Source organism: Mobula hypostoma, chromosome 11, assembly GCF_963921235.1.
Source record: "Mobula hypostoma chromosome 11, sMobHyp1.1, whole genome shotgun sequence".
NCBI lineage: Eukaryota > Metazoa > Chordata > Chondrichthyes > Myliobatiformes > Myliobatidae > Mobula > Mobula hypostoma.
In genome coordinates this window covers 76,550,990-76,577,680 of record NC_086107.1, presented here as the reverse complement: position 1 = coordinate 76,577,680, position 26,691 = coordinate 76,550,990, and the positions used below count along the sequence as shown (strand labels likewise).

The 26,691-nt window shown below is 44.5% G+C and overlaps 1 protein-coding gene across 1 annotated transcript in view; it reads left to right on the top strand.

Moving 5' to 3' along the window:
- The window catches only part of madd (MAP-kinase activating death domain), a 183,895-nt gene that overhangs the window by 77,319 nt on the left and 79,885 nt on the right, over positions 1-26,691 (top strand). Inside the window, exons 6-7 of the mRNA XM_063062301.1 lie at positions 7,983-8,096; positions 13,250-13,330. Of these exons, the coding sequence (XP_062918371.1) occupies positions 7,983-8,096; positions 13,250-13,330 (195 nt within the window). The remainder of the gene's footprint in view (positions 1-7,982; positions 8,097-13,249; positions 13,331-26,691) is intronic.

Below are 26,691 nucleotides of genomic sequence, written 5' to 3'. Positions count from 1 at the left end.
TAAAGACGCATACGTAAGGCTGCTTTTCATTGACTACAGCTCTGCCTTTAATACCATCATTCCAAATAAACTGATTCCTAAGCTCCGGAACCTGGGCCTTAGCACTCAGATCTGCAGCTGGATCTTCAACTTCCTCACAGATAGGACCCAGGCTGTAAAAATAGGGGACAAGCTCTCCTCTACAATCATTCTGAGCACCGGTGCCCCACAAGGCTGTGTATTTAGCCCCCTGCTGTACTGACTGTACACCCATGATTGTGCAGCCAAGTTTCCATCAAACTCAATATATAAGTTTGCTGATGACACAACAATTGTAGGCCGTATCTCAGGTAATGATGAGTTTGAGTACAGAGAGGAAATTAAGAAGCTGGTGGTATGGTGCGAAGACAATAACCTATCCCTCAACGTCAGCAAGACGAAGGAATTGGTTGTTGACTTCAGAAGGAGTAGCGGACCGCACGACCCAATTTACATCGGTGGTGCGCAAGTGGAACAGGTCAATAGCTTTAAGTTCCTTGGGGTCAATATCACAAATGACCTGACTTGGTCCAACCAAGCAGAGTTCACTGCCAAGAAGGCCCACCAGTGCCTTTACTTCCTGAGAAAACTAAAGAAATTTGTCCTCTCCCCTAAAACCCTCACTAATTTTTATAGATGCTCCGTAGAAAGCATTCTTCTAGGGTGCATCACAACCTGGTATGGAAGTTGTCCTGTCCAAGACCGAAAGAAGCTGCAGAAGATCGTGAACACGGCGCAGCACATCACGCAAACCAATCTTCTGTCCTTGGACTCAGTTTACACCGCATGCTGTCGGAACAGTGCTGCCAGGATAATCAAGGACACGAAGCGCAGAATCAAATATCGCTGTGATGATTGTATGTTCTAGTATCAATTGTTTGGCGACAATAAAGTATAAAGTATATTCATTCCGTGAGAAGTGGAGACATTTGCTGATGATTGCACGATGTTCAGTTGCATTTGCATTACCCCATAAAATGAAGCAGTTCATGCCGCAAGCAGTGAGGTCCAAAGGGCACAGATACAAGCTCCAAGCATGTGGTTCTCGGTATCATCCCAAGTGCTCTTGTGCACTTTGAGCAGCCAATGGTGAGAGGTTCCAGCTGTCATGGTACAGGTCCTTGTGGATCACCTTGTCCATATGATGGTCATGCTGCCAATCTATGCAAATACTATTTGCCTCTATTAGGCGCTTCCTTTCCTACCCAAGCACCTGTCCAAATGGCTTTAAAAAATCTTAATTGTATCTGCTTCTACTACCTCATTTGAAAATCTTGCTCCTCGGATAGCCTTTAATTTCCTCTCTTCTTACTTAAACCTGTTCTGGACTTTCCCGGCCTGGGAAGAAGATTCTGATTATCTATCTATGCTCCTCATAATTTTGTAAACCTCTAAGGTTAACCCTTAGCCTTATACACTCTGATGAGGAAAGTCCAGCCCATCCTCTCTCTTCTTTATAACTACAGCTACAGCTCTCCATTAAGGGTAACATCTTGGTAAATTTCCTCTTGCTCTCTTAAGTTGCTGCTCAGAGATTAAACCACTGAAGATGAGCATACCAAATGCCCTTTTTACTACGTTATCCACTTGTGTCACTTTTAGTGAGATTTGGACTTGTATCCCAAATTCTCCTCATATCTTCTAAAGTCTCTGCCATTTATCCTATATGTATGAATGATTTTTATCTCCCTAAACGCATTACCTTACAATTGTCTGGATTGAATTCCATCTGCCAGTGCAACATCTAATTTTCCAGACTGAACTATTTCCTGCTGTATCCATCATGGCTTTGTGCAGCTCCACATTTGATAACTGACAACTTGCTCAACAGGCAACCTACGTTCTCATCCAAGTTGTATATAAGCTGCAAATATTTTGTTACAACTAAAGGTTCTCCTATCCAGCTTGGATGTGCGGAAAGGCAGAGAAACTCCAATTATCTACTTAAAATAAAAGTTATGTCAAAACAGAGCAGGCATTAAAATGGGTTATGTGAAGATTCCTCTCCGCAGCACACCTCACCCGCCAGTCCACGGTGCCATTCAGTACCAGTTCATCGGTGATGCCTTGGAGAATGTTCAAGACCCCCTCAACGCTGTACTTTTATACCCTTTCCACTGATATAAAGTTCTGCTGTAATCCTATCTCTTTAATGTCGCAAAACAAAAGTCAAGAGGTTATGTTGCAACTTTATAAAAATCTGGTTCGGCCACATCTGAAGTATTGCATACGGTTCTGGTCACCCCACTATAAGAAGGATGTTGAGGCTTTGTAGAGGATGCAGAAGAGGTTTACAAAGGACGCTGCCTGGTTTAGAGGGCATGTACTATCAGGAGAGGCTGTATAAACTTGAGTTGAGCATCGGAGGCTGAGGGGAGATCTGATGGAGGTTTATGAGATTATGGGAGGCAAAGGTAGAGTAGACAAAGAATATCTGTATCCCTGGGTTGAAATGTCTAATACCAGAGGATGTACATTGAAGGTGAGAGGGGGTAGGTTCAAGGGAGATGTGAGGTGTAAGTTTTTTACTTGAGAGTGGTGGATGCCTGGAATGCTTTGCCTGGTATGGTGGTAGGGGCAATATTATTGGAAGCTTTTAAGAAACATTTGGATAGGCATATGGATGTAAGGAAGATGGAGGGATATGGATATGGTGTAGATAAGAGGGATTAGTGTTGGGTATTTTTGGTTTGCTTTTAGCTGGTTCAGCACAACATTGTGGCATGAATGAATGGCCTGTTCCCTGTGCTGTACTGTTAAAAGACCATGAGACAGAGGAGCAGAATTAGGCCATTCAGCCCATCGAGTCTGTTCTGCCATTCCATCTTGGCTGATCCCAGATCCTACTCAACCCCATACACCTGCCTTCTCACCATATCCTTTGGTGCCCTGACCAATCAGGAAACTATCAACTTCTGCCTTAAATATATCCATGGACTTGGCCTCCACCATAGTTCGTGGCAGAGCATTCCAAAGATTTACTACTCTCTGGCTAAAAAAATTCCTCCTTACCTCTGTTCTAAAAGGTTGTCCCCCTCAATTTTGAGGTGGTGCCCTCTAGTACTGGATACCCCACCATTGGAAACATCCTCTCCACATCCACTCTATCTAGCCCTTTTAACATTCGGCAAGTTTCAATGAGATTCCCACACGTTCTTCTGAATTCCAGTGAGTACAGGCCCAAAGCTGCCAAATGGTCTTCAGATATTTAATCCCTTCATTCCCAAAATCATCCTCGTGAACGTTCTCTGGACTCTCTCCAATGGCAACTCATCCTTTCTGAGATATGGGGCCGAAAACTGTTGGCAATACTCCATATGCGGCCTGACCAGTGTCTTATAAAGGCTCAACATTATCTCCTTGCTTTTATATTCTATTCCCCTTGAAATAAATGGCAACATTGCATTTGCCTCCTTTACCACAGACTCAACCTGTAAATTAACCTTCTGGGAGTCTTGCTCGAGAACTCCTAAGTTTCTCTGCACCTCTGATGTTTGAACCTTCTCCCCATTTAAGATAAGAGTTCGCACTATTGTATCTTTTACCGAAGTGCATTATCATACATTTCCCAACACTGTATTCCATCTGCTACTTTTTTGCCCAGTCTTCCAATCTGTCCAAATCCTGTTCAACCACATTTCTTCCTCAGAACTACCTGTCCCTTCATCTATCTTTGTATCATTTTCAAACTTTGCCAGAAAGCCATCAATTCCATTATCCAAATTATTGACAAACAATGTGAAAAGTAGCAGTCCCAATAATGACCCCTGAGGAACACTACTTGTCACTGGCAGCCAACCAGAAAAGGTACCCTTTATTCCCACTCGCTGCCTGCTGCTTCCTGCCTCCTGAAGTTTTGACATATGGGTCGGGTGATTGGCCAGATCATCAATATGATACACCTATGGCACAACAGACCTCAGGTAGCAGCAGCAAGACCAGCCCGTGGGGTGGTAAGGGGAGGCCGGTGAGCTGCACACACAGTACGTGCCTTTCAGGGTGGGAAACAGACCTGTTTCCCCAATCTCCTTTGTACACCTTGGATGAGGTATTGCTTGATGTTAACCGCTATGGTTAGAGGTGGGCTTTTGAGGGGCTCCCACTTAGACAGTCTCAGCAGTACTGAAGTTCGAAACACCCCAAAATCTTTTGGGAAGAGGAGGGAATAGAAAATCTTAAATGTGAAGTGGAATTAACAAATCAGTAGTGCATGACTGTGGTGGAGGCTTCCCCGTTGGTGCAGACTCAGGCTGAGAAAATGGGGGAAAAGTGTATCGCCTTCTACTTCCAACTGGCTAAGGTCCAGCACCAGGAAGCAGCCCAAAGGGATAAATGGCAACCAGTCTAGTGAAGGTCCAGAGTCTTATTTTATGAGCTGATGACCCAGATACCTGGGATGGGGATATTCGTTCAATGGTAAAGATTGGGAGGATGGGTGGGAATTTGGCCTCTAGGCCAATCTCCCACACCAGGACAATCCCTCACTCCAGGACAATTTATCTTGCAGCTCGAGGAGGAATGGGAGTAGAGACCAGAAACATCTCCGTGATGACTAAGGAATATTCTCTGAGGAATTGGTGGAACTGGGGAATCGGTACAGAGAGAAAGCTGGGGGATCTGTTAGTAGTGTGGTTGTTAAGGATTAGGGATGCTGGGGGAGGTGGGGTGATCTTATCCAACAAGGAAATGGGCATCCTGGGAGGAAAGCAATGTCCTACGGGGATGGTCAGGGAGAAAAGGTCCCAGTCAGAGAGAGTAGTGGCTGCAGTGAAGAGTGGGACACAGCACAGGCTGTTTATCATGACCACTGATCACTGGGATTTATGAGGGTAGTGATGATCTGCTGGAGAATCCAAAGTTCAGCTCGACTGTGGTAAGCTACCTGGTAAAAACGACAGTCCCCTCATCTGAAGGGAATAATACTGCCCCTTTTAGGGTTAGTGAAAGGGAGGACAGTAAGATTGGCTATAGGGCTCTTGTAGTGGTTGGAACATGCACACAAAAAACATGACACTTGTTCATTTATTTATGAATAAGAGATGAGGGGTATTTTGTACCTGGAGGGGGTTAGGGTAGTTTGTACCTGGTGACAGGGAAGGGAGGGGGTTAGTTTGTACCCGGTGGTGGGGTTGCGAGGGGGTTAAGGCTGATTTATACTTGTGCGTTCACTCGACTCCATAACCTACGCAAGTGGCCTACTCGCGTTGTGAGCATTTATACTTGTGCATTGGTGTGTGTGCGTTGCTCTGCAATTCGCGCACGTACACCTACCCGCGCAAAGCTTCATGGTCATGGTAGTCTTTCTTGGGGTAAACAAGCTTAAAGCGAGCGTCTTTTTTCATAAAAGCGAAATGTGTCCTCCATAATTTCAGAGGTCTGTAAAGCTTTATGGAAAGCATTGTAGCCAGAGTTCCTTCCCCGCCCTTCAGTTGGCCAAAAGGAAGCTATTGCAGCATAGGAGGAAATGTCATGCCACCAGGCGGACCAATCACAGTTGTTGCGGTCTGCGTTGCTGCGACGCGTAGTTACATTTTGGGAGAGGTGCACGTCAGGCTACGGCGTAGGGAGCCGGGTAGGCTCTGTGTAGGGTTTGCGGCGACGCTGTACCTACGGTGCCGAGTTGACACACAAGTATAAATCAGCCTTTAGTTTGTACCTGTTGGCAGGGATGGAAGGGAGTTAGTTTGTAGTCAGGGATGGGAGGGGTTTAATTTGTACCTGGGAGGGAGTGTAGAACATGCTAGTGGATTTGTGCCAGCAGTGTCTTGTGTGGAATAGTTTTTTGTGCAGGAGGGAGAGGAAAGAGGAGGTTTTGATACAGTCATAGTCATACTTTATTGATCCGGGGGAAATTGGTTTTCGTTACAGTTGCACCATAAATAATAAATAGTAATAGAACCATAAATAGTTAAATAGTAATATGTAAATTATGCCAGTAAATTATGAGATAAGTCCAGGACCAGCCTATCGGCTCAGGGTGTCTGACCCTCCAAGGGAGGAGTTGTAAAGTTTGATGGCCACAGGCGAGAGTGACTTCCTGTGATGCTCTGTGCTGCATCTCGGTGGAATGAGTCTCTGGCTGAATATACTCCTGTGCCCATCCAGGACATTATGTAGTGGATGGGAGACATTGACCAAGATGGCATGCAACTTAGACAGCATCCTCTTTTCAGACACCACTGTCAGAGAGTCCAGTTCCATCCCCACAACATCACTGGCCTTGCGAATAAGTTGGTTGATTCTGCTGGTTTCTGCTACCCTCAGCCTGCTGCCCCAGCACACAACAGCAAACATGATAGCACTGGCCACCACAAACTCGTAGAACATCCTCAGAATCGTCCGGCAGATGTTAAAGGACCTCAGTCTCCTCAGGAAATAGAGATGGCTCTGACCCTTCTTGTAGACAGCCTCAGTGTTCTTTGACCAGTCCAGTTTATTGCCAATTCGTATCCCCAGGTATTTGTAATCCTCCACCATATCCACACTGACCCCCTGGATGGAAACAGGGGTCACTGGTACCTTAGCTCTCCTCAGGTCTACCACCAGCTCCTTAGTCTTTTTCACATTAAGCTGCAGATAATTCTGCTCACACCATGTGACAAGGTTTCCTACTGTAGCCCTGCACTCAGTCTCATCTCCCCTGCTGATGCATCCAACTATGGCAGAGTCATCAGAAAACTTCTGAAGATGACAAGACTCTGTGCAGTAGTTGAAGTCCGAGGTGTAAATGGTGAAGAGAAAGGGAGACGAGACAGTCCCCTGCGGAGCGCCAGTGCTGCTGATCACTCTGTTGGACACACACTGTTGCAAGCACACGTACTGTGGTCTGCCAGTTAGGTAAACAAGAATCCACGATACCAGGGAAGTATCCACCTGCATCGCTGTCAGCTTCTCCCCCAGCAGAACAGGGCGGATGGTGTTGAACGCACTGGAGAAGTCAAAAACATGACCCTCACAGTGCTGGCTGGCTTGTCCAGGTGGGCGTAGACACGGTTCAGCAGGTAGACGATGGCATCCTCAACTCCTAGTCGGGGCTGGTAGCGGAACTGGAGGGGACCTAAGTGTGGCCTGACCATAGGCCGGAGCAGCTCCAGAAAAAGATACTCAGCCTGTGACTGGTAGAGATGGAGTTATACTTTGTGAAAACTAAAGAGAATATGATAAGGTTTACCCATGTGATCAGATGGAACAGAGGATTGTGACGTCTAGGGCTGTGGTGCTTTGCGGTACAGGTTTACCCCGCTATCCGAAGGTAGAGCGTTCCTATGAAACAGTTCGTAAGCCGAAATGGTGTAAAGCGAAGAAGCAATTACCATTATTTTATTTGGGAAAATTTTTTGAGAGTTCCCGGACCCAAAAAATAGCCTACCAAATCATACCAAATAGCACATAAAACCTAAAATAACACTAACATATAGTAAAAGCAGAAATGATATGATAAATACACAACCTATATAAAGTAGAAATAATGTATGTACAGTATAGTTTCACTAACAGAATTGGGAAGTTTGAGCCAAAATTGATTTGTCGAAAAAAAAATCTGCACGTACACACGTGCACCTCACGCATTTGCACATACAGGCACGTCACGCATGCACAAGTACACGCATTCGCACGTCATGCATGCGCACACACCTGCCCATGCAAGGCTTCATGGTCATGGTAGTCTTTCTTGGGGCAAACACAAGTTTAAAACGAGTGTCTTTTTTCGTAAAAGAGAAAATCCCTTTCAGTTAATGAAAACAGGTACTGATGTAGGTCTTTCGTAAAAACAAAATGTCGTAAAGAGAACGTTCAGAAAGTGGGGGACACCTGTATTGTGGTTTGTGATGTTGAGATGGAAATGTCTTTGGGTGGAGTTGTAACCTTTGTGTCATGGTGCCATTTTATCTGAGTGTAAATATTTCTTCCTATGTAGTAGTCGCCAATAATAATCATTTACATTTTTGCATCTTTTTTTAAAGCTACTACTAGCTCCGACCCCTTACATCATTGGAGTCCCGGCCAGTTTTCTCCTCTACAAGGCTGATTTCAAGATGCCAGATGATGTGTGGCTTGTTGATCTAGATGCTAATAAGGTAAGACACTAGCGCGTGAGGGAATGAAGCTCAATTTCCAAGTGGATCCACAGAAGGGTGGCTCCATGGGTTGGGCCTAATATACCTTATTTATGGTGAAACAGTTGAAATTCTTTAGTTGGCTGTCCAACAATTATTGCTCCTAATTTCATTGCTTTTGGTTGACATTACCTGTGAGTCTTTATGCCATGAAGCTGTTGCACAGTGCCTGGAAAGGTTAAATCATACGACCATCAGACATAGGAGTAGAATTAGGCCACTCTGCCATTCTGTCATGGGTGATTTATTATCCATCTCAACCCCATTCTCCTGCCTTTACCCCAAAACTTCTCACTCTCTTGACTAATCAAGAGCCAAAAAGCATCCACTTTAAATATACTAGAACATAGAATAGTACAGCACAGTACAGGTCCTTCGGCCCACAATGTTGTGCCGACCTCAAACCCTGCCTCCCATTTAAGTCCCCAACTTAAAATCTTCCATATACCTGTCCAGTAGAATCTTAAACTTCAGTAGTGTATCTGCCTCCACCACTGACTCAGGCAGTGCATTCCACACACCAACCACTCTCTGAGTAAAAAACCTTCCTCTAATATCCCCCTTGAACTTCCCACCCCTTACCTTAAAGCCATGTCCTCTTGTATTGAGCAGTGGTGCCCTGGGGAAGAGGCGCTGACTATCCACTCTATCTATTCCTCTTATTATCTTGTACACCTCTATCATGTCTCCTCTCATCCTTCTTCTCTCCAAAGAGTAAAGCCCTATCTCCCTTAATTTCTGATCATAATGCATACTATCTAAACCAGGCAGCATCCTGGTAAATCTCCTCTGTACCCTTTCCAATGCTTCCACATCCTTCTTATAGTGAGGCGACCAGAACTGGACACAGTATGGCCTAACCAGAGTTTTATAGAGCTGCATCATTGCATCGGGACTCTTAAACTCTATCCCTCGACTTATGAAAGCTAACACCCCATAAGCTTTCTTAACTACTCAATCCACCTGTGAGGCAACTTTCAGGGATCTGCGGACATGTACCCCCAGATCCCTCTGCTCCTCCACGCTACCAAGTATCCTGCCATTTACTTTGTACTCTGCCTTGGAGTTTGTCCTTCCAAAGTGTACCACCTCACACTTCTCCGGGTTGAACTCCATCTGCCCACTTCTGCATCCTACCAATGTCTCTCTGCAGTCTTTGACAATCCTCTACACTATCTACAACACCACCAACCTTTGTGTCGTCTGCAAACTTGCCAACCCACCCTTCTACCCCAACATCTAGATCGTTAATAAAAATCACAAAATTAGAGGTTCCAGAACAGATCCTTATGGGACACCACTAGTCACAATCCTCCAATCTGAATGTACTCCCCCCACCACGACCCTCTGCCTTCTGCAGGCAAGCCAATTCTGAATCCACCTGGCCAAACTTCCCTAGATCCCATGCCTTCTGACTTTCTGAATAAGCCTACCGTGTGGAACCTTGTCAAATGCCTTACTAAAATCCATGTAGATCACATCCACTGCACTACCTTCATCTAAGTGCCTGGTCACCTCCTCATAGAACTCAGAAATAGAGTCAGGTTTATTATCACTGGCATGTGATGTGAAATTTGTTAAATTAGCAGTAGTAGTTCAATACAATACATAATATAGCGAAGAAAAAATATAATAATAGATAATTAAATCAATTACGTATATTGAATAGATTTTTAAAAGTGCAAAAACAGGAATACTGTACATTTAAAAAAAAAGTGAGGTTGTGTCCAAAGATTCAATATCCATTTAGGAATCGGATGGTGGAGGGGAAAAAGTTGTTCCTGAATTGTTGAGTGTGTGCCTTCAGGCTTCTGTATCTCTTACCTGATGGTAACGTGAGAAAAGGGCATGCCCTGGGTGTTGGAGGTCCTGACTATCTTTCTGAGATATAGCTCCCTGAAGATGTCCTGGGTACTTGGTAGGCTCGTACCCAAGATGGAGCTGACCAGCTTCTTTTGGTCCTTTGCAGTAGCTCCTCCATACCAGACGGTGATGCAGCCTGTCAGAACGCTCTCCACGGTCTAACTATTAGAAGTTTTTATTTACACACCAAATCTCTTCAAACTCCTAATAAAGTATAGCTGCTGTCTTGCCTTCCTTATAACTACATTGATATGTTGGGACCAGGTTAGATCCTCAGAGATCTTGACACCCAGGAACTTGAAGCTGCTCACTCTTTCCACTTCTGATCCCTCTATGAGGATTGGTATGTGTTCCTTTGTCTTGTTCTTCCTGAAGTCCACAATCAGCTCTTTCGTCTTACTGACAATGAGTGCCAGGTTTTTGCTGCGGCACCACTCCACTAGTTGGCATATTTCACTCCTGTATGCCCTCTTGTCACCACCTGAGATTCTACCAACAATGGTTGTATCATCAGCGAATTTATTGATGGTATTTGAGCTATGCCTAGCCACACAGTCATGTGTATGTAGAGAGTAGAGCAGTGGGCGAAGCACACACACCTGAGGTGCGCCAGTGTTGATAGTCAGTGAGGAGAATATGTTATCACCAATCTGCACAGATTGTGGTCTTCCGGTTAGGAAGTCAAGGATCCAATTGCAGAGGGAGGTACGGAAGCCCAGGTTCTGCAACTTCTCAATCAGGATGGTGGGAATGGTGGTATTAAATGCTGAGCTATAGTTGATACTCCAAATGCAATTTGAACAGTGCCTTATAAAGCCTCAGCATTACATCTTGTATCCTAGTCCACTCAAAATGAATGGTAACATTACATTTGCCTTCCTTATCACTGACTCAATTTGCAAGTTAACCTTTAGGAATGCTGCATAAAGTCTGCTAAGTTCCTTTCCAACTCCGATTTTTGAATTTTCTCCCCCGCTTAGAAAATACTGTACACCTTTATTCCTTCTACCAATTTGCAGGACCATACAGTGCCCTACACTATATATCATTTGCCACTTCTTTGCCCATTCTCCCAATTTGTTTCAAGTCCTTTTGCAGACTCCCTGCTTATTTAACACTACCTGGCCTTCTACCTATCTTTTTTACCATCTGCAAACTTGGCCACTAAACCATCAATTCTGTTATCGAAATCATTGACATATAATATGAAAAGAAGTTGTCCCAATACTGGCCCCTGGAGAACGTCGTTAGTCACAAGCGACCAACCATAATAGGCCCCCTTTATTCTGACTCTTTGCCTCCTTGCCAGGCAACCACTCTTCTATTCCTTCTAGTATCTTTCCTGTAATACAATGGGCTTTTATCTTGTTATGCAGCCTCAGTGTGTAGCAACTTGTTAAAGGTTTTCTGAAAATCCAAGTAAGCAACATCCTCTGACTCTCCTTTGTCTATCCTGCCTGTTATCTCCTCAAAGACTCCAACAGAATTGCCAGGCAAAATTTCCCCTGAAGGAACTATGTCGACTTGGCCTGCTTTATCATGCGTCTCCAAGTACTCCCAAAACCTTATCCTTAATAATGGACTTCAGCGTCTTCCCAGCCATTGAAGACAGGCTAATTTCCTTTCTTCTACCTCCCTCCCTTCATAAAGAGTGAAGTGACATTTGCAATATTCCAGTCCTCCGGAAACATTCCAGAATCTGGTGATTCTTGAAAGATCACTACTGATGCCTCCATGATCTCTTCAGCTACCTCTTTCAGAACACTGGGTTGTAGGCCATCTGGTCCAGGGCCTTACCTACCTTCAGGCCTTTCAGCTTTCCAAGCACCTTCTCCTTAGTAACGACAAAGAGGGAGTACTTGATTACTCCCAAGCAACTACACTCATTTCTACCCCTGGTACTCTTGAATTTCTGGCATTCTGCTTGGGTCTTCCACAATGAAGACTGACTCAAAATATGTATTAAATTTGTTAGCAATTTCTTTGTCCCCCATTAGTACCTCTCCAGCGACAGTCTGATATCCACTGTCACCTCTCATTTAAACTTTATATATCTGATAAAAAATATTTGCTGTCCTCTTTTATATTATTAGCTAGCTTGCTTTCATTTCATCTTTTCCCTTATGGATTTTGTAGTTGCCTTGTGTTGGTTTTTAAAAGCTTCTCAACTCTCTAACTTCCCACTCATGTTTGATATATTATATGCCCTCGTGTTTGCTTTTATGTTGGCTTTGACTTCCCTGTCAGCCTCCGTTTGAGTACTTCTTCATCTTTGCAATGTATCGATTGTGGCTTCCAAATTGCCACCAAAATCCCAAGCCATTGCTCATGGTGATAGTGTCCCCCTTCCAATCAACTTTGGCCAGCTCTTCTCTCATGCCTCTGTAATTCCCTTCACACCACTGTAATACTAATACATCTGACTTCATCTTCTCCCTTTCAAACTGCAATGTGAATTCTTTCATCACTGCAATGTGAATTCTTTGATCACTGCTCCTAAGCAGTGTCCCCAAAAATGAATCACGCTGCACTTGCCCAAGTTAAATTCTACCAGTCATTGTCCATTTTGGCAGGACAACAATTAATAGACATATTATCTACAGTGAGAGTTTAGAGCTTTGACATGCAGAGGCAGAACTTTCAAAAAGTTGTTATGAACTTACAGCAAACCTAACAGCATTATTGCTGATTGCTAGAGTGATTGAGTACTAAAATAGGGAGGGTCTGCTTTGGTTTCTTATTGACGAAACCACATCTGGAGTTACAGTGTACAGCATAGGTCTTATTTAAGGAAGGGCAGAAATGCATTGTAAACAGTTCCAGATGAGGTTTATGGTGCCTGGAATATTCAGGTTCTCTGATAGGGAAAGATTTGATAGGCTAGGTCTGTATCTGATGAAGTATAGAAAAGCAGGAGCTCATATGATTGAAACCTACGATTCTTGAGGGGTCTTGATAGGTTAAATGTTGAGTGGAGGAAACTAAAAATGGGATTGATATTTTAAAAGGTAGGAGTCACCACTTAAGTAAGTCAAAAGTGCTTCTGAGGGTTTTGAACTCTGTCCCTCCAAATGTTAGAGGAAGCAGAATATAGGTAAGGTAGAGATAGGCTGACTTGACAAGTAGGTAGAACTGCAAACTTGTAGATGCAGTCAGGTCTGTACAGTTAATTCAACATATTTGTTAAAGTCAGATCAGTTCCCATCCATGTGATAGCTTCTCTTGTCACCTATTTTTTTTATATTTGGCAGGTTATTGCCCCTACTAACGCAGAGCTGTTGCCCCTCATGCCTGAACCTGAAGCCAGTGAGCTGAAGAAGCATCTGAAGCAGGTAACATAAACACAAGAGATTCTGCAGATGCTAGAAATCCAGAGCAACATGCACAAAATGCTGGAGGAACTCAGCAGGTCAGGCAGCATCCATGGAAATGAATAAGCAGTCAACGATTCAGGCCAAGACCCTCCTTCAGGTCTGGAAGGGAAAGGGAAAGACACTTGAATAAAAAGATGGAAGAAGGGAAAGGAGGATTAGCTGGAACGTGATAGCTGAAGTCAGGTGGGTAAAGTTAAAGAGAAGAAGCAATCTGATGACAGGAGAATGGACCATAAGAGAAAGAGAAGGAGGAAGGGCACCAGAGGGATGTGATAGGCAGGAGAGGAGAAGAGGTAAGAGGCCAGAGTGGGAAATAGAAGAAGAGGGAAGGATGAGGGAAAGAAAATTGCCAGAAGGAGAAATAGATGTTCATGCCATCAGGTTGGAGGCTACCTAGACGGAATATGAGATGTTAATCTTCCACCCTGTGAATAGCTGTGGTTAAAGAGGTAATAGCCATGGACTGACATGTTGTAATGGGGATAGGAATTAAAATGATTGGCCATGGGAAATTCTGCTTTTGGCAGATGAAGTGAAGGTGCTCAACAAAGTGGTCCCCAATTTGCATCAGGTCTCACCAATGTAGAGGAGGCCGCATTGGGATACTGGATACAACCCCAACAGGTTCACAGATGAAGTGTTGCTTCACCTGGAAGGACTGTTTGGAGCCCTGAATGGAGGTAAGGGCAGAGGTTCAAAATACCTTTGTTACTAAAGTACATGTGCAGAGGGGGAAAAAAAACCAAATCACGCAAACAATAAAAGTAAGCAAATAGCAATCAGAAGGAAAGTGAGTCCACAGATACGAAGTCCTGAACAGCTGGAGTTGACCACAGCCTCGGCCTCAGTTCAGTGCAGAGCTGAGTAAACGTCACAGAGCAGAGAGCGGAGAGCAGAACCAGCCCAACACCCTTCTTTTCCAATCTGACCTTCTTTTAAGTTGTCCAAACATTGAGTCATTCCTCACTCTAGGACCCAGGCCCTGTTGCTTCGATATGCTGTGACCCTGAACCTGGCTACCACGCTTCAACCTGTGTTTGACCTTTCCAAATTGGTCTGGAGCTTAGATTGATCAAACCTTGGGTCTTTCCTTGCTTTCGGATTAGGTGGATGGGCCTCAACTCTGCCTTGCCTCCGCTCGTCCCGACTTTGTCTCATCTCTGCTTGCTTTGAATCCCCCTTGACCTTGCCTCACACCTCCTCACCTTGACTGTGATCTCCTGAAAGAAAACCTCATCCTGGGGACAGATGCTATGCTATGTCTCTCTTTTCACTGGTTATGTAGAACAGTACATGTTCTAAGTCTTCCCTGGTAATGCTTCCTGCACTACATTGACGACTGCATTGGTGCTGCTTCATGCACCTCTGCTGAACTCATCAATTTCAACAACTTTGCCTCTAACTTCCACCCTGCCCTTGAATTCACTTGGTCCATTTCTGTTACCTCCCTCTCCTTTCTCAATCTCCGTCTCCTCCTCTGGAGACAAAATGTCTACCAATATATTTTATGAACCCGTCAAAACCTAATGCTACCTCTTCCCATCTTGCCTCTGTAAAAATACTATTCACTTTTCTCAGTTTCTTCATCTCTGCTGCATCTGTTCCCAGGTTTAGGCTGTCCTTTCCAGGACATCAGAAATGTCCTCCTTCAAAGATCTGGGTTTCCCTTCCTCCACCGTTGTTACTGCCCTCATCTGCATACCCTCCATTTCCTGGACATCTGCACCAACCTCATTTTCCTGCTGCCTTAGGGAAAAGAGTTCCTGTTGTCCTCACCTACCACTCCGTGATCTACCACATCCAAGACATCACTCTCCACAACCTTTGCCATCTTCAAATGAGATCTTACCACCAAACAGATTTTTACCTCTCCCCACTCTCTGCTTTCTGCAGGGATCTTTCTGTAATTCCCTTGTCCATTTGTCCCTCTGCACTTATCTTCCTCCTGGCACATCTCTGCAAGGAACAGAAATATTATACCTGCCCATACACCTCCTCCCTTACCCCCATTCAGGGGCCTAAATAGTCCTTCACCTGCGAATCTGATGGGGTCAGCCATCATATCTGGTGGATACGATGGTATCTGGTTGATGTGGCGTCCTCTACATTGGTGAGACCGAACATAAATTGTTGAACACCTAACCTCCAGCCCCAAAAGTGGAGTTTCCTGGTGAGCAATATTCCCTCTAATTTGTAATGACCAGTGTGTGCAAAAATGTTGTACTGTGCAATTTTTGCCCAGTAGCAACATGCACACTGAATTTTATATATAGAGGTATTCATTTTAACAGTTAGCAAAACGCTGTCAATAGGTACTTTGATCTCCTCTGGGTTTGATCGTTTTCGCTCTCGTTCAATTGCACTCTTACAAAACTTATAGCAGGCTTGCAGCGGGTAATGAAGGATTTTCTCGCTGGAGCTTTTGCACATCATCCATATGTGATTTGCTTGCTAAATGACGTTTAAAAAGTCAAGTTTCCAAATATCACTCCACTTCTTCCCATTTGCAAATTCTTCAACTTTTGCATCATGATGATACACCCAGGTAACACCAGTTTCTGAATTGTACATAAATATTTCTCATAGCTGCACGTTTCTTGCACGAGTCTGTGGTGGCCAGTGCTATCATGTTTGCTGTTGTGTGCTGGGGCAGCAGGCTGAGGGTAGCAGACACCAACAGAATCAACAAACTCATTCGTAAGGCCAGTGATGTTGTGGGGATGGAACTGGACTCTCTGACGGTGGTATCTGAAAAGAGGGTGCTGTCTAAGTTGCATGTCATCTTGGTCAATGTCTCCCATCCACTACATAATGTACTGAGTGGGCACAGGGGTACATTCAGCCAGAGACTCATTCCTCCAAGATGCAGCACAGAGCGTCATAGGAAGTCATTCCTGCCTGTGGCCATCAAACTTTACAACTCCTCCCTTAGAGGGTCAGACACCCTGAGCCGATAGGCTGGTCCTGGACTTATTTCATAATTTACTAGCATAATTTACATATTACTATTTAACTATTTATGGTTCTATTACTATTTATTATTTATGGTGCAACTGTAATGAAAACCAATTTCCCCCGGGATCAATAAAGTATGACTATGACTGTGTTCCTGACCTCACGATCTTTGGGTGTAGCAGTTTCGACTGTTTCATCAAGCCATTCAATTTTAAATGAGCTAGCAATTCTTCTGCGCTTCAGGCCTTTTGCTTCTTTGCAATTGGACTTAGTGAATCAATAATTTCTTCAATAAAATATAAGGCAGTTCTAAAATCAATTACAAACTCCATGTGATCAACACCATCCACATCAGAAACCGGCAAAGGAAATGTGATTGTGTATGATTGTGAAATATACTTAACGTGCCAACAAAATAGAGGGTGACAGCCTTTTGTGTGCGGTTTATGTTCCTTTGTGCACTTGTAGCAAAAGATTTGTGTGCGTGCACACGTACGCATCTTAGAGGGAACATTGCCAGTGGCCAACTATTTTAATTCCTATCCTCATTCCAGTTCCAACATGTTAGTCCATGGATGCCTCTTTTGTTACAATGAGGCCACTTTCAGGTTGGAGGGGCAACACCTCATGTTTGGTGTAGGTAGCCTCTAACCTGATGGCATGAACATCAATTTCACCTCAGTCTGGCCTTCTTGCCTCTTCTCCTCGCCTGACTATCATCTTCCCCTGGTGACCCTCCTTCTTCCGTTTCTGCCATGGTCTGCTTTCCTATCAGATTCTTTCCTCTCCAGCCCTTTCCACCCACCTGGCTTCACCTATCCCCTTCTAGCTATCCTCCTTCCTACCCCGCCTTTTTATTCTGGCATCTTCCCCTTCCCTTCCAGTCCTGAAGAATGGTCTCAGCCTGAAACATTGGTTGTTTATTCATTTCCATAGATGTTGCTGAGTTCCTCCAGCTTTTTGTATCTGAGGCAGGTAGGACCTGGTGGTTGGTAATCTGGAAGTCATACCATCTAACATCATACATGGAGCTTTGTGGGAAGGGGCATCAGATAGAACCAGAGCAAAGCTGCATGTCTCTTGCCTTCAGTCATGCGGCGATGCACTACTTAGACAGTGACTTCACTGCCCCGCACCTGAATTTCTCCAATGTTCTCCAATGTCAGCAATGTTGGGGATGGTGAGTGGCCATGGTCTTACCAGCCTTACATTGTCTATGGGGGTGTGGGCTCATGGTCTTACTCACCTTTCATTGTTAGGTTGTCTGTGTGTGTGGTCGTGGGGGGGGGTGGTGTTGGAAATGATGGTTTCCCATGTTGGGTGAACTGACAACTTTTGGTTTGGTGGTGCGTGATTTGGACTCCTGAGGTTGAGGTGCGTTTGCTCTACTGAGATGGTCTGGTCTCTTGGGTTGGGTGGATGAGGACTGGCTTAGTTACAGTGCCTTGGGTCAGATGGGAGTGGAGTTAGAGGAGTGTGCAGTCCCTTGAGTCAGCTAGGTGAGGGGATTGGTCTTCTGCAGTCGTTCCCCGTGGATGGTAGCAATGTGCATGCTGGTTCAGCTTCATTGAGTCATTTGACCTTAAAATTTTGTGATTGCAATGTGCCTTGGTTTATGTTGTTAAAGTTGTACAGAGAAGCTCCATTATTAACCTGTTGGCTGTTTCATGTCCAATGTGTGTCTGACTTCTCCTTTGCCCCCATTCTCAATTCTGGACACTTGTTCCTGCTCTGAGAGGAGCTACTTTATAATTGTTCCCAGACCCCGTGGTACTGTTTTAATTGGTTTTCACAGCGTGTGTCTGTGTCATAACACTCAGTGAAGCCTACCTCTGTCAGCCTGGCGAATATTGGGATGCTGTGGACCTGGTGGAATAGATGGTTCTCAGCTGGTGCTGAGTGTTCATAATGAACTCAACTTCGCCATTTATATGGTTCACAAGTCAGCAACTGGGAAAACAATCTACCTTCCTGCCTTTGGCTCTCCACAGTAAAGGGGAAAGTCTATGTAGACCCACAGTGCACTATATCATGCCCAATAACATGCATCTGATCAATAAACACACTTACTTGAAAGAATCAAAATATTTTGCTGTCTGTTAATCTGGTTGTTACTTGGATGAGCTACTGGTGGGTGTGGAAAGGGAGGGGTTTGCAGGTCGTTGCTCAGGAACATAAAGTTATGGCATCTCAGTGCCCATACTCCACCCTGTTTCCTGTAGTGTGCAGTAAACAGCTCAGCACAAGCTGGAGCGTGGGTATATCTATGGGAGTTCCATCGTCATTTGTGTATTTCCTTTTATTCTTTCTTTATTTTTTTCTCTGAATTTGTACTGCTGGCAGCATTTGAAGGTAAACTAGTTACTGACGTGGGGGCAGAGCATCAAATAAGTGGAGCCCATCTGTGTTTCAACTACTCAATGTACTCATGCTTTACAGCAATGAAGAAAAAAATGCAGGCTTGGTGTGTTGAAAGCAAGAAGTCTATTACAGAATGTGTGAAAGTGCAGCAGTCAGCCTGGGCATGCCTTCTTATATTGCTCACTTACCAAACAGTAGTATATAGACCCTGCTACCTGCAGTCTGGAGAGGGAAAGGCTAGCCTGCAAACTGGCCATCACTGGGTCTGGAGATGAAGCTGTGAGCAATCCTGTTTCCAACCCGAAGCAGAAGATGCTGTTAAATCTGGAATTTGGACAGGGGGGTGTTTCTGGTAAGGTGTACAAATCAGTCATTTTGGGTTGAGCCCACAATCAATTAGACAAGTGTTTAAAACAAGGAACCACAACTGGTCACTTCGCTTCAGTACAGCAGGCTTCTACCCTCATGCTCCTTCTTCTTTGATGCTCTGTTCCAAGGTTAGAACTCCTCACTGTGACCGTAATTTACCTAGCACTCTTGCTCACCCATGTCTTTACCTGACTGTTCTAGTAATAGATTTTCCTTTTGTCTGTGTCTCCACAATTTTTATTCTTCCTGTTGGGGCCTATCCTCATGGCTGGTTGGCTGCTGTCTTGGTGTTGTCATGGTGTCTTCCATCTTGTCCTTTGCCGTCCAGTGTTTGGTTAGCTTAAGTGATATCATGCAGCAGGAACTCGTCACAGCAGAGAAGGTGGTCCGTTTTAAAATCTATCTTTACTGCTTTCTTCCTGCTGTGATTTATTTTGGGAACGGCTTTTGGCTGTTGATTGAAGGGCGAGACTGGACCACTTATAATGCTTCTCCAGCAAATTCCTGTCTGAGCTTATCATTAACTTGGACCTTGATGAACAGCAGTTGCTTCAGTCTATCTCCTAACCTCTCCGTCCCACTCGTAGCTTGCCCTGCACCCACTGCTTCATTCCATTTTGAGTCCTCCCACAACCACCATTCTGACAGCTCATGCCTGTCCTGCTCAATCCCACAATTCCTACCCATTTCACCAGCTTTCCTCAGCTTCCAGCCACTCCTCTGACTCACACTTATTCACCCCTTTCTTCTTACCTCACCCACTTCCTTCCTTCTTTCCTTTCCAGCCCCGTTCCTGGCACACACAGCTTCCACCCATCACCACCCTCGCATCACTTTCCAGACCCACCAGTGACTATCAAATTCATCCTGGTGAATTTATGATGTAATTTATATTTTGTGTTAAGATTCATTTTTGTTATTGAGGTAATGGAAAGCATGCTGTTATTCCTGGCCTTGCCTAGAATGTTTCTGCCAAATGACTTGAAGTGAGCATGCTGGTGATATGCAACTGTCTGCAATGGCATCATGGGGAGCTTGGCTCACTGCTAATACAAATATTCTGTTAATACCTCTAAAATCGCTCATCAAACTGCTGATGATTGTAAGCACATGTAACCAGTTTTCCATTTTACGGCACCATCGTTGCCGATTGACTGTGCAGGTAGTACATCTGGACCACATGGATGGCACAGTAATGTAGCCGCGAGCACAACGCTATTATGGTGTGAGCAGCCTGGGTTTGGTTCCATCGCTATCTGTAAGGAGTTTGTATGTTCTCCCTGTTACCACATTGGTTTCTTTGGGTGCTCCTTTTTCATCCCACATTCCAAATACGTATGGGTTATTGGTCTCATGGGTGTAATTGGGTGGTGTAGCCTTATTGGGCTGGAAAAGCTTGTAATTGTGCTACCGTATAGCTATAAATTATTTTTTTTTAATATCGAAACTCTATTATCACCTTGCTTCACTTGGTTCTGTTTGTTACCATGTCACTGTCCACTGAAAGCTTCCATACGTGGTAAATAATATTCTAAGCTACTGGACTTGGTTGATTCTGCAGTTAAAATATGCTCAGCCTTTAAAATGCCCCCATATCATCTTCCCTTCCCTTTGCAAGTTCTTTACTTGTTCATGAAGGGCTATTTAAACCTATATGACTGGAATGTGTTTGGATTATCAAGCCTGTTTCAGCCTCTACTTGCTGTCTAATCAAACACTCCCAGGGAAGATACAGTACGGTTAAATGCCAAGCCAGACTCTTATTCCGTTATCACTGACGGGGACAAATTATCCTATTTTAGAAAATAGGATAATGTCTGCTGCAGACTGCGGAGTTCATTATGTATTCTGCCAGTTGTTACCAAATTGTGAAATTAATGTCTCCCCTTGCTTTCAAACTTTCAACTCTTGATCTAGATCAATAGAAGATTTGCCAAACATTGTTCTTAACATATATTCACACTGTGCATTGATAAATTCTGTTCTTTCTTGCTCAACTAACCATGACTGAGACAAGGAAACTCGCTTCAGGAAAGCAGTCTATTGTCCATTTCAGTTGTCACCCAACAGACTTGGTGTTTCATGATCTTTGGTTCAAACCTGCAGATGCTCCCATAGAGTCTATTGATATGATAGAATTTCCATCTGATCCACAGACAAATGATGACTATTTTCAAAGTTTCAGCTTTCTCCATCAGTAGAAGATATAGGAAATAGTGTTCTGGAGGTTGCTTAGCTACCTTTACTTGACCTCTGCATTTGGAAATGGTAGCTAGGTGGCTATTGTGCTTGATGATTTTCAGTGATTCTCCACAGATGTTTGTTCTGGTGGCTGGGCTGGGGTGGGGTGGTGAGAGGAGATACATTTGCTTAACAGGTTTATGCAGAATCTTGGTAATGCCGATAAGTGAGAGTCCCAGTCAATAATTACAGAGACTGAGATTACAGAATACTCTCATTGTGCTAAGGTTGTACAGTTGTCAGTTTACTGAAGGCTGATGGTGCTGCTTTCAGTACTAATTTTGGAGTGAAGACATTAGAAATTGAAGAATTGACCATTCATTTTCAAACCCTGAAAGAAGTAATGGATTGGAATTGACATCCCAAAAAGATCGATGATAAAGGGGTTTGGGAGATTTCATGCTTGACATCAGAATGAATGGGAAACTGAATTTGTCTCCGATCGGGTATGGGCATCTCATAGGGAGGTAAACAAGATAACCAGGGAACCCAAAGGCTTCATGCTGGGAAGTTAGGGGATGAATGGGCAATTAATGCTGCTCTTTACATTTAGAACCATAGAACCATAGAAACTACAGCACAGAAACAGGCCCTTTGGCCCTTCTTGGCTGTGCCGAACCATTTTCTGCCTAGTCCCACTGACCTGCACACGGACCATATCCCTCCATACACCTCCCATCCACGTATCTGTCCAATTTATTCTTAAATGTTAAAAAAGAACCCGCATTTACCACCTCATCTGGCAGCTCATTCCATACTCCCACCACTCTCTGTGTGAAGAAGCCCCCCTAATGTTCCCTTTAAACTTTTCCCCCTCACCCTTAACCCATGTCCTCTGGTTTTTTTCTCCCCTTGCCTCAGTGGAAAAAGCCTGCTTGTATTCACTCTATCTATACCCATCATAATTTTATATACCTTTATCAAATCTCCCCTCATTCTTCTATGCTCCAGGAAATAAAGTCCTAACCTATTCAACCTTTCTCTGTAACTGAGTTTCTCAAGTCCCGGCAACATCCTTGTAAACCTTCTCTGCACTCTTTCAACCTTATTTATTAGGACGAGGGAGATGTCTTCATTTTTTAAAGAAAGGGGCTTCCCCTCCTCCACTATCAACTCTGCTCTTAAACGCATCTCCCCCATTTCACGTACATCTGCTCTCACTCCATCCTCCCACCACCCAACTAGGAATAGGGTTCCCCTGGTCCTCACCTACCACCCCACCAGCCTCCGGGTCCAACATATTATTCTCCGTAACTTCCGCCACCTCCAACGGGATCCCACCACTAAGCACATCTTTCCCTCCCCCCCTCTCTCTGCATTCCGCAGGGATCGCTCCCTACACAACTCCCTTGTCCATTCGTCCCCCCCATCCCTCCCCACTGATCTCCCTCCTGGCACTTATCCGTGTAAGCGGAACAAGTGCTACACATGCCCTTACACTTCCTCCCTTACCACCATTCAGGGCCCCAGACAGTCCTTCCAGGTGAGGCATCACTTCACCTGTGAGTCGACTGGGGTGATATACTGCGTCCGGTGCTCCCGATGTGGCCTTTTATATATTGGTGAGACCCGACGCAGACTGGGAGACCGCTTTGCTGAACATCTACGCTCTGTCCGCCAGAGAAAGCAGGATCTCCCAGTGGCCACACATTTTAATTCCACATCCCATTCCCATTCTGACATGTCTATCCACGGCCTCCTCTACTGTAAAGATGAAGCCACACTCAGGTTGGAGGAACAACACCTTATATTCCGTCTGGGTAGCCTCCAACCTGATGGCATGAACATTGACTTCTCTAACTTCCGCTAGGCCCCACCTCCCCTTCGTACCCCATCTGTTACTCATTTTTATGCACACATTCTTTCTCTCACTCTCCTTTTTCTCCCTCTGTCCCTCTGAATATACCTCTTGCCCATCCTCTGGGTCACCCCCCCCCCCGTCTTTCTTCCCGGACCTCCTGTCCCATGATCCTCTCGTATCCCCTTTTGCCTATCACCTGTCCAGCTCTCGGCTCTATCCCTCCCCCTCCTGTCTTCTCCTATCATTTTGCATCTCCCCCTCCCCCTCCAGCTTTCAAATCCCTTACTCACTCTTCCTTCAGTTAGTCCTGACGAAGGGTTTCGGCCTGAAACGTCGACTGCGCCTCTTCCTATAGATGCTGCTTGGCCTGCTGCGTTCACCAGCAACTTTGATGTGTGTTGCTTGAATTTCCAGCATCTGCAGAATTCCTGTTGTTTGCGTTTAAAAACAATACTCCAGATTCGGCCTCACCAATGCCTTATACAACCTCATCATAACATTCCAGCTCTTATACTCAATACTTTGATTAATAAAGGCCAATGTACCAAAAGCTCTCTTTACGACCCTATCTACCTGTGACGCCACTTTTAGGGAATTTTGTATCTGTATTCCCAGATCCCTCTGTTCCACTGCACTCCTCAGTGCCTTACCATTAACCCTGTATGTTCTACGTTGGTTTGTCCTTCCAACGTGCAATACCTCACACTTGTCAGTATTAAACTCCATCTGCCATTTCTCAGCCCATTTTTCCAGCTGGTCCAAGTCCCTCTGCAGGCTCTGAAAACCTTCCTCACTGTCTACTACACCTCCAATCTTTGTATCATCAGCAAATTTGCTGATCCAATTTACCACATTATCATCCAGATCATTGATATAGATGACAAATAACAATGGACCCAGCACCGATCCCTGTGGCACACCGCTAGTCACAGGCCTCCACTCGGAGAAGCAATTCTCTACCACCACTCTCTGGCTTCTTCCATCGAGCCAATGTCTAATCCAATTTACCACCTCTCCATGTATACCTAGCGACTGAATTTTCCTAACTAACCTTCCATGCGGGACCTTCTCAAAGGCCTTACTGAAGTCCACGTAGACAATATCCACTGCCTTCCCTTCATCCACTTTCCTGGTAACCTCCTCGAAAAACTCCAACAGATTGGTCAAACATGACCTACCACGCACAAAGCCATGTTGACTCTCCCTAATAAGCCCCTGTCTATCCAAATGCTTGTAGATTCTGTCTCTTAGTACTCCCTCCAATAACTTACCTACTACTGACGTTAAACTCACTGGCCTATAATTTCCCAGATTACTTTTCGATCCTTTTTTAAACAACGGAACAACATGAGCCACTCTCCAATCCTCCGGCACTTCACCCATAGACAGCGACATTTTAAATATTTCTGCCAGGGCCCCCGCAGTTTCAACACTAGTCTCCTTCAAGGTCCGAGGGAACACTCTGTCAGGTCCCGGGGATTTATCCACTTTAATTTTCCTCAAGACAGCAAGCACCTCCTCCTTTTCAATCTGTACAGTTTCCATGGTCTCACTACTTGATTCCCTCAATTCCATAGATTTCATGCCAGGTTCCTTAGTAAATACAGACGCAAAAAACCTATTTAAGATCTCCCCCATTTCCTTTGGTTCCGCACAAAGCCGACCACTCTGATCTTCAAGAGGACCAATTTTATCCCTTACAATCCTTTTGCTCTTAATATACCTGTAAAAGCTCTTTGGATTATCCTTCACTTTGACTGCCAAGGCATCCTCATGTCTTCTTTTAGCCCTCCTGATTTCTTTCTTAAGTATTTTCTTGCACTTCTTATACTCCTCAAGCACCTGATTTACTCCGTTTCCTATACATTTCATACAACTCCCTCTTCTTCTTTATCAGAGTTGCAATATCCCTTGAAAACCAAGGTTTCTTATTCCTATTCAATTTGCCTTTAATCCTGACAGGAACATACAAACTCTGCACTCTCAAAATACCACCTACCGATCACATCTTTGCCAGAGAACAACCTGTCCCAATCCACGCTTTTTAGATCCTTTCTCATTTCTTCAAATTTGGCCTTCTTCCAGTTCAGAACCTCAACCCTAGGACCAGATCTATCCTTGTCCATGATCAAATTGAAACTAATGGTGTTATGATCACTGGAACCAAAGTGCTCCCCTACACAGATTTCTGTCACTTGCCGTAATTTGTTTCCTAACAGGAGATCCAATATTGCATCCCCTCTAGTTGGTCCCTCTATATATTGATTTAGAAAACTTTCCTGAACACATTTTACAAACTCTAAACCATCTAGACCCCTAACAGTATGGGAGTCCCAATCAATGTATGGAAAATTAAAATCCCCTACCACCACAACTTTATGTTTCCTGCAGTTGCCTGCTATCTCTCTGCAGATTTGCTCTTCCAAGTGTCGTTGACTATTGGGTGGTCTGTAATACAATCCCACTAATGTGGCCATACCTTTCCTGTTTCTCAGCTCCACCCATAAGGACTCAGAAGACAAGCCCTCTAATCTGTCCTGCCTGAGCACTGCTGTAATATTTTCCCTAACAAGCAATGCTACTCCCCCATCTTTCATTCCTCTGCCTCGATCACATCTGAAACATCGGAACCCTGGAATATTAAGCTGCCAGTCCTGCCCCTCCTGTAGCCAAGTTTCACTAATTGCTACAACATCATAATTCCACGTGTCAATCCACGCCCTCAACTCATCCGCCTTCCCCTCAATACTCCTTGAGTGGGATTGCATTGAAATATATACACCTCAGAAGATTTTTACCACCACTCACAACCTTTCTATCAGCGGATTTGCTTAAACTTTCAACATCATTTATTTTCACCGAGCCACACTGTCAGCTCTGGCACTCTGGTTCCCATCCCCCTGCAAATCTAGTTTAAAACCTCCCCAATAGCACTGACAAACCTCCCTGAAAGGATATTGGTCCCCCTGTGGTTCAAGTGTAACCCGACTCTCTTGTACAGGTCCCACCTGCCCCAGAAGAGGTCCTGGTTGTCCTGGTTCTGACAGGGCACACAATAAAATAGGTTGAAGTCAGCATGGTTTCATTGCCTGAGAAATCTGTTGGAATTCTTTGAGGAAATAACAGGCAAGATGACAAAGGAGTCAGTGGATGTTCAAGAAACACACACAAAATGCTGGAGGAACTCAGCAGGCCAGGCAGCATCTATAGAAAAGAGTACATAATTAACCCAGGAAACATTTTGGGCCGCGACCCCTCAGTGGATGTTGTTTACTTGGATTTTCCAAAGGCCTTTAACAAAGTGTCGCACTCGAGGCTGCTGAACGAGATTACACCCAATGGTATACAGGGAAGATACTAGCATCATTAGAAAGATTGGATGATTGGCAGAAGGCAAAGAAATAAAGGGGGCCTTTTCTGGTTGGCTGCCGATGACAAGTGGAGTTCTGCAGGGATTTGTGTCTTTTGGGTCCGCTGCTTTTCAAGTTGCATGTTAATGATCTGCATAATGGAATTAATGGCTTTGCAGCCAAGTTTGTGAATGAGTCAAAGATGGATGAAGGAGCAGGTAGTGTTGAAGAAGCAGTGTGTC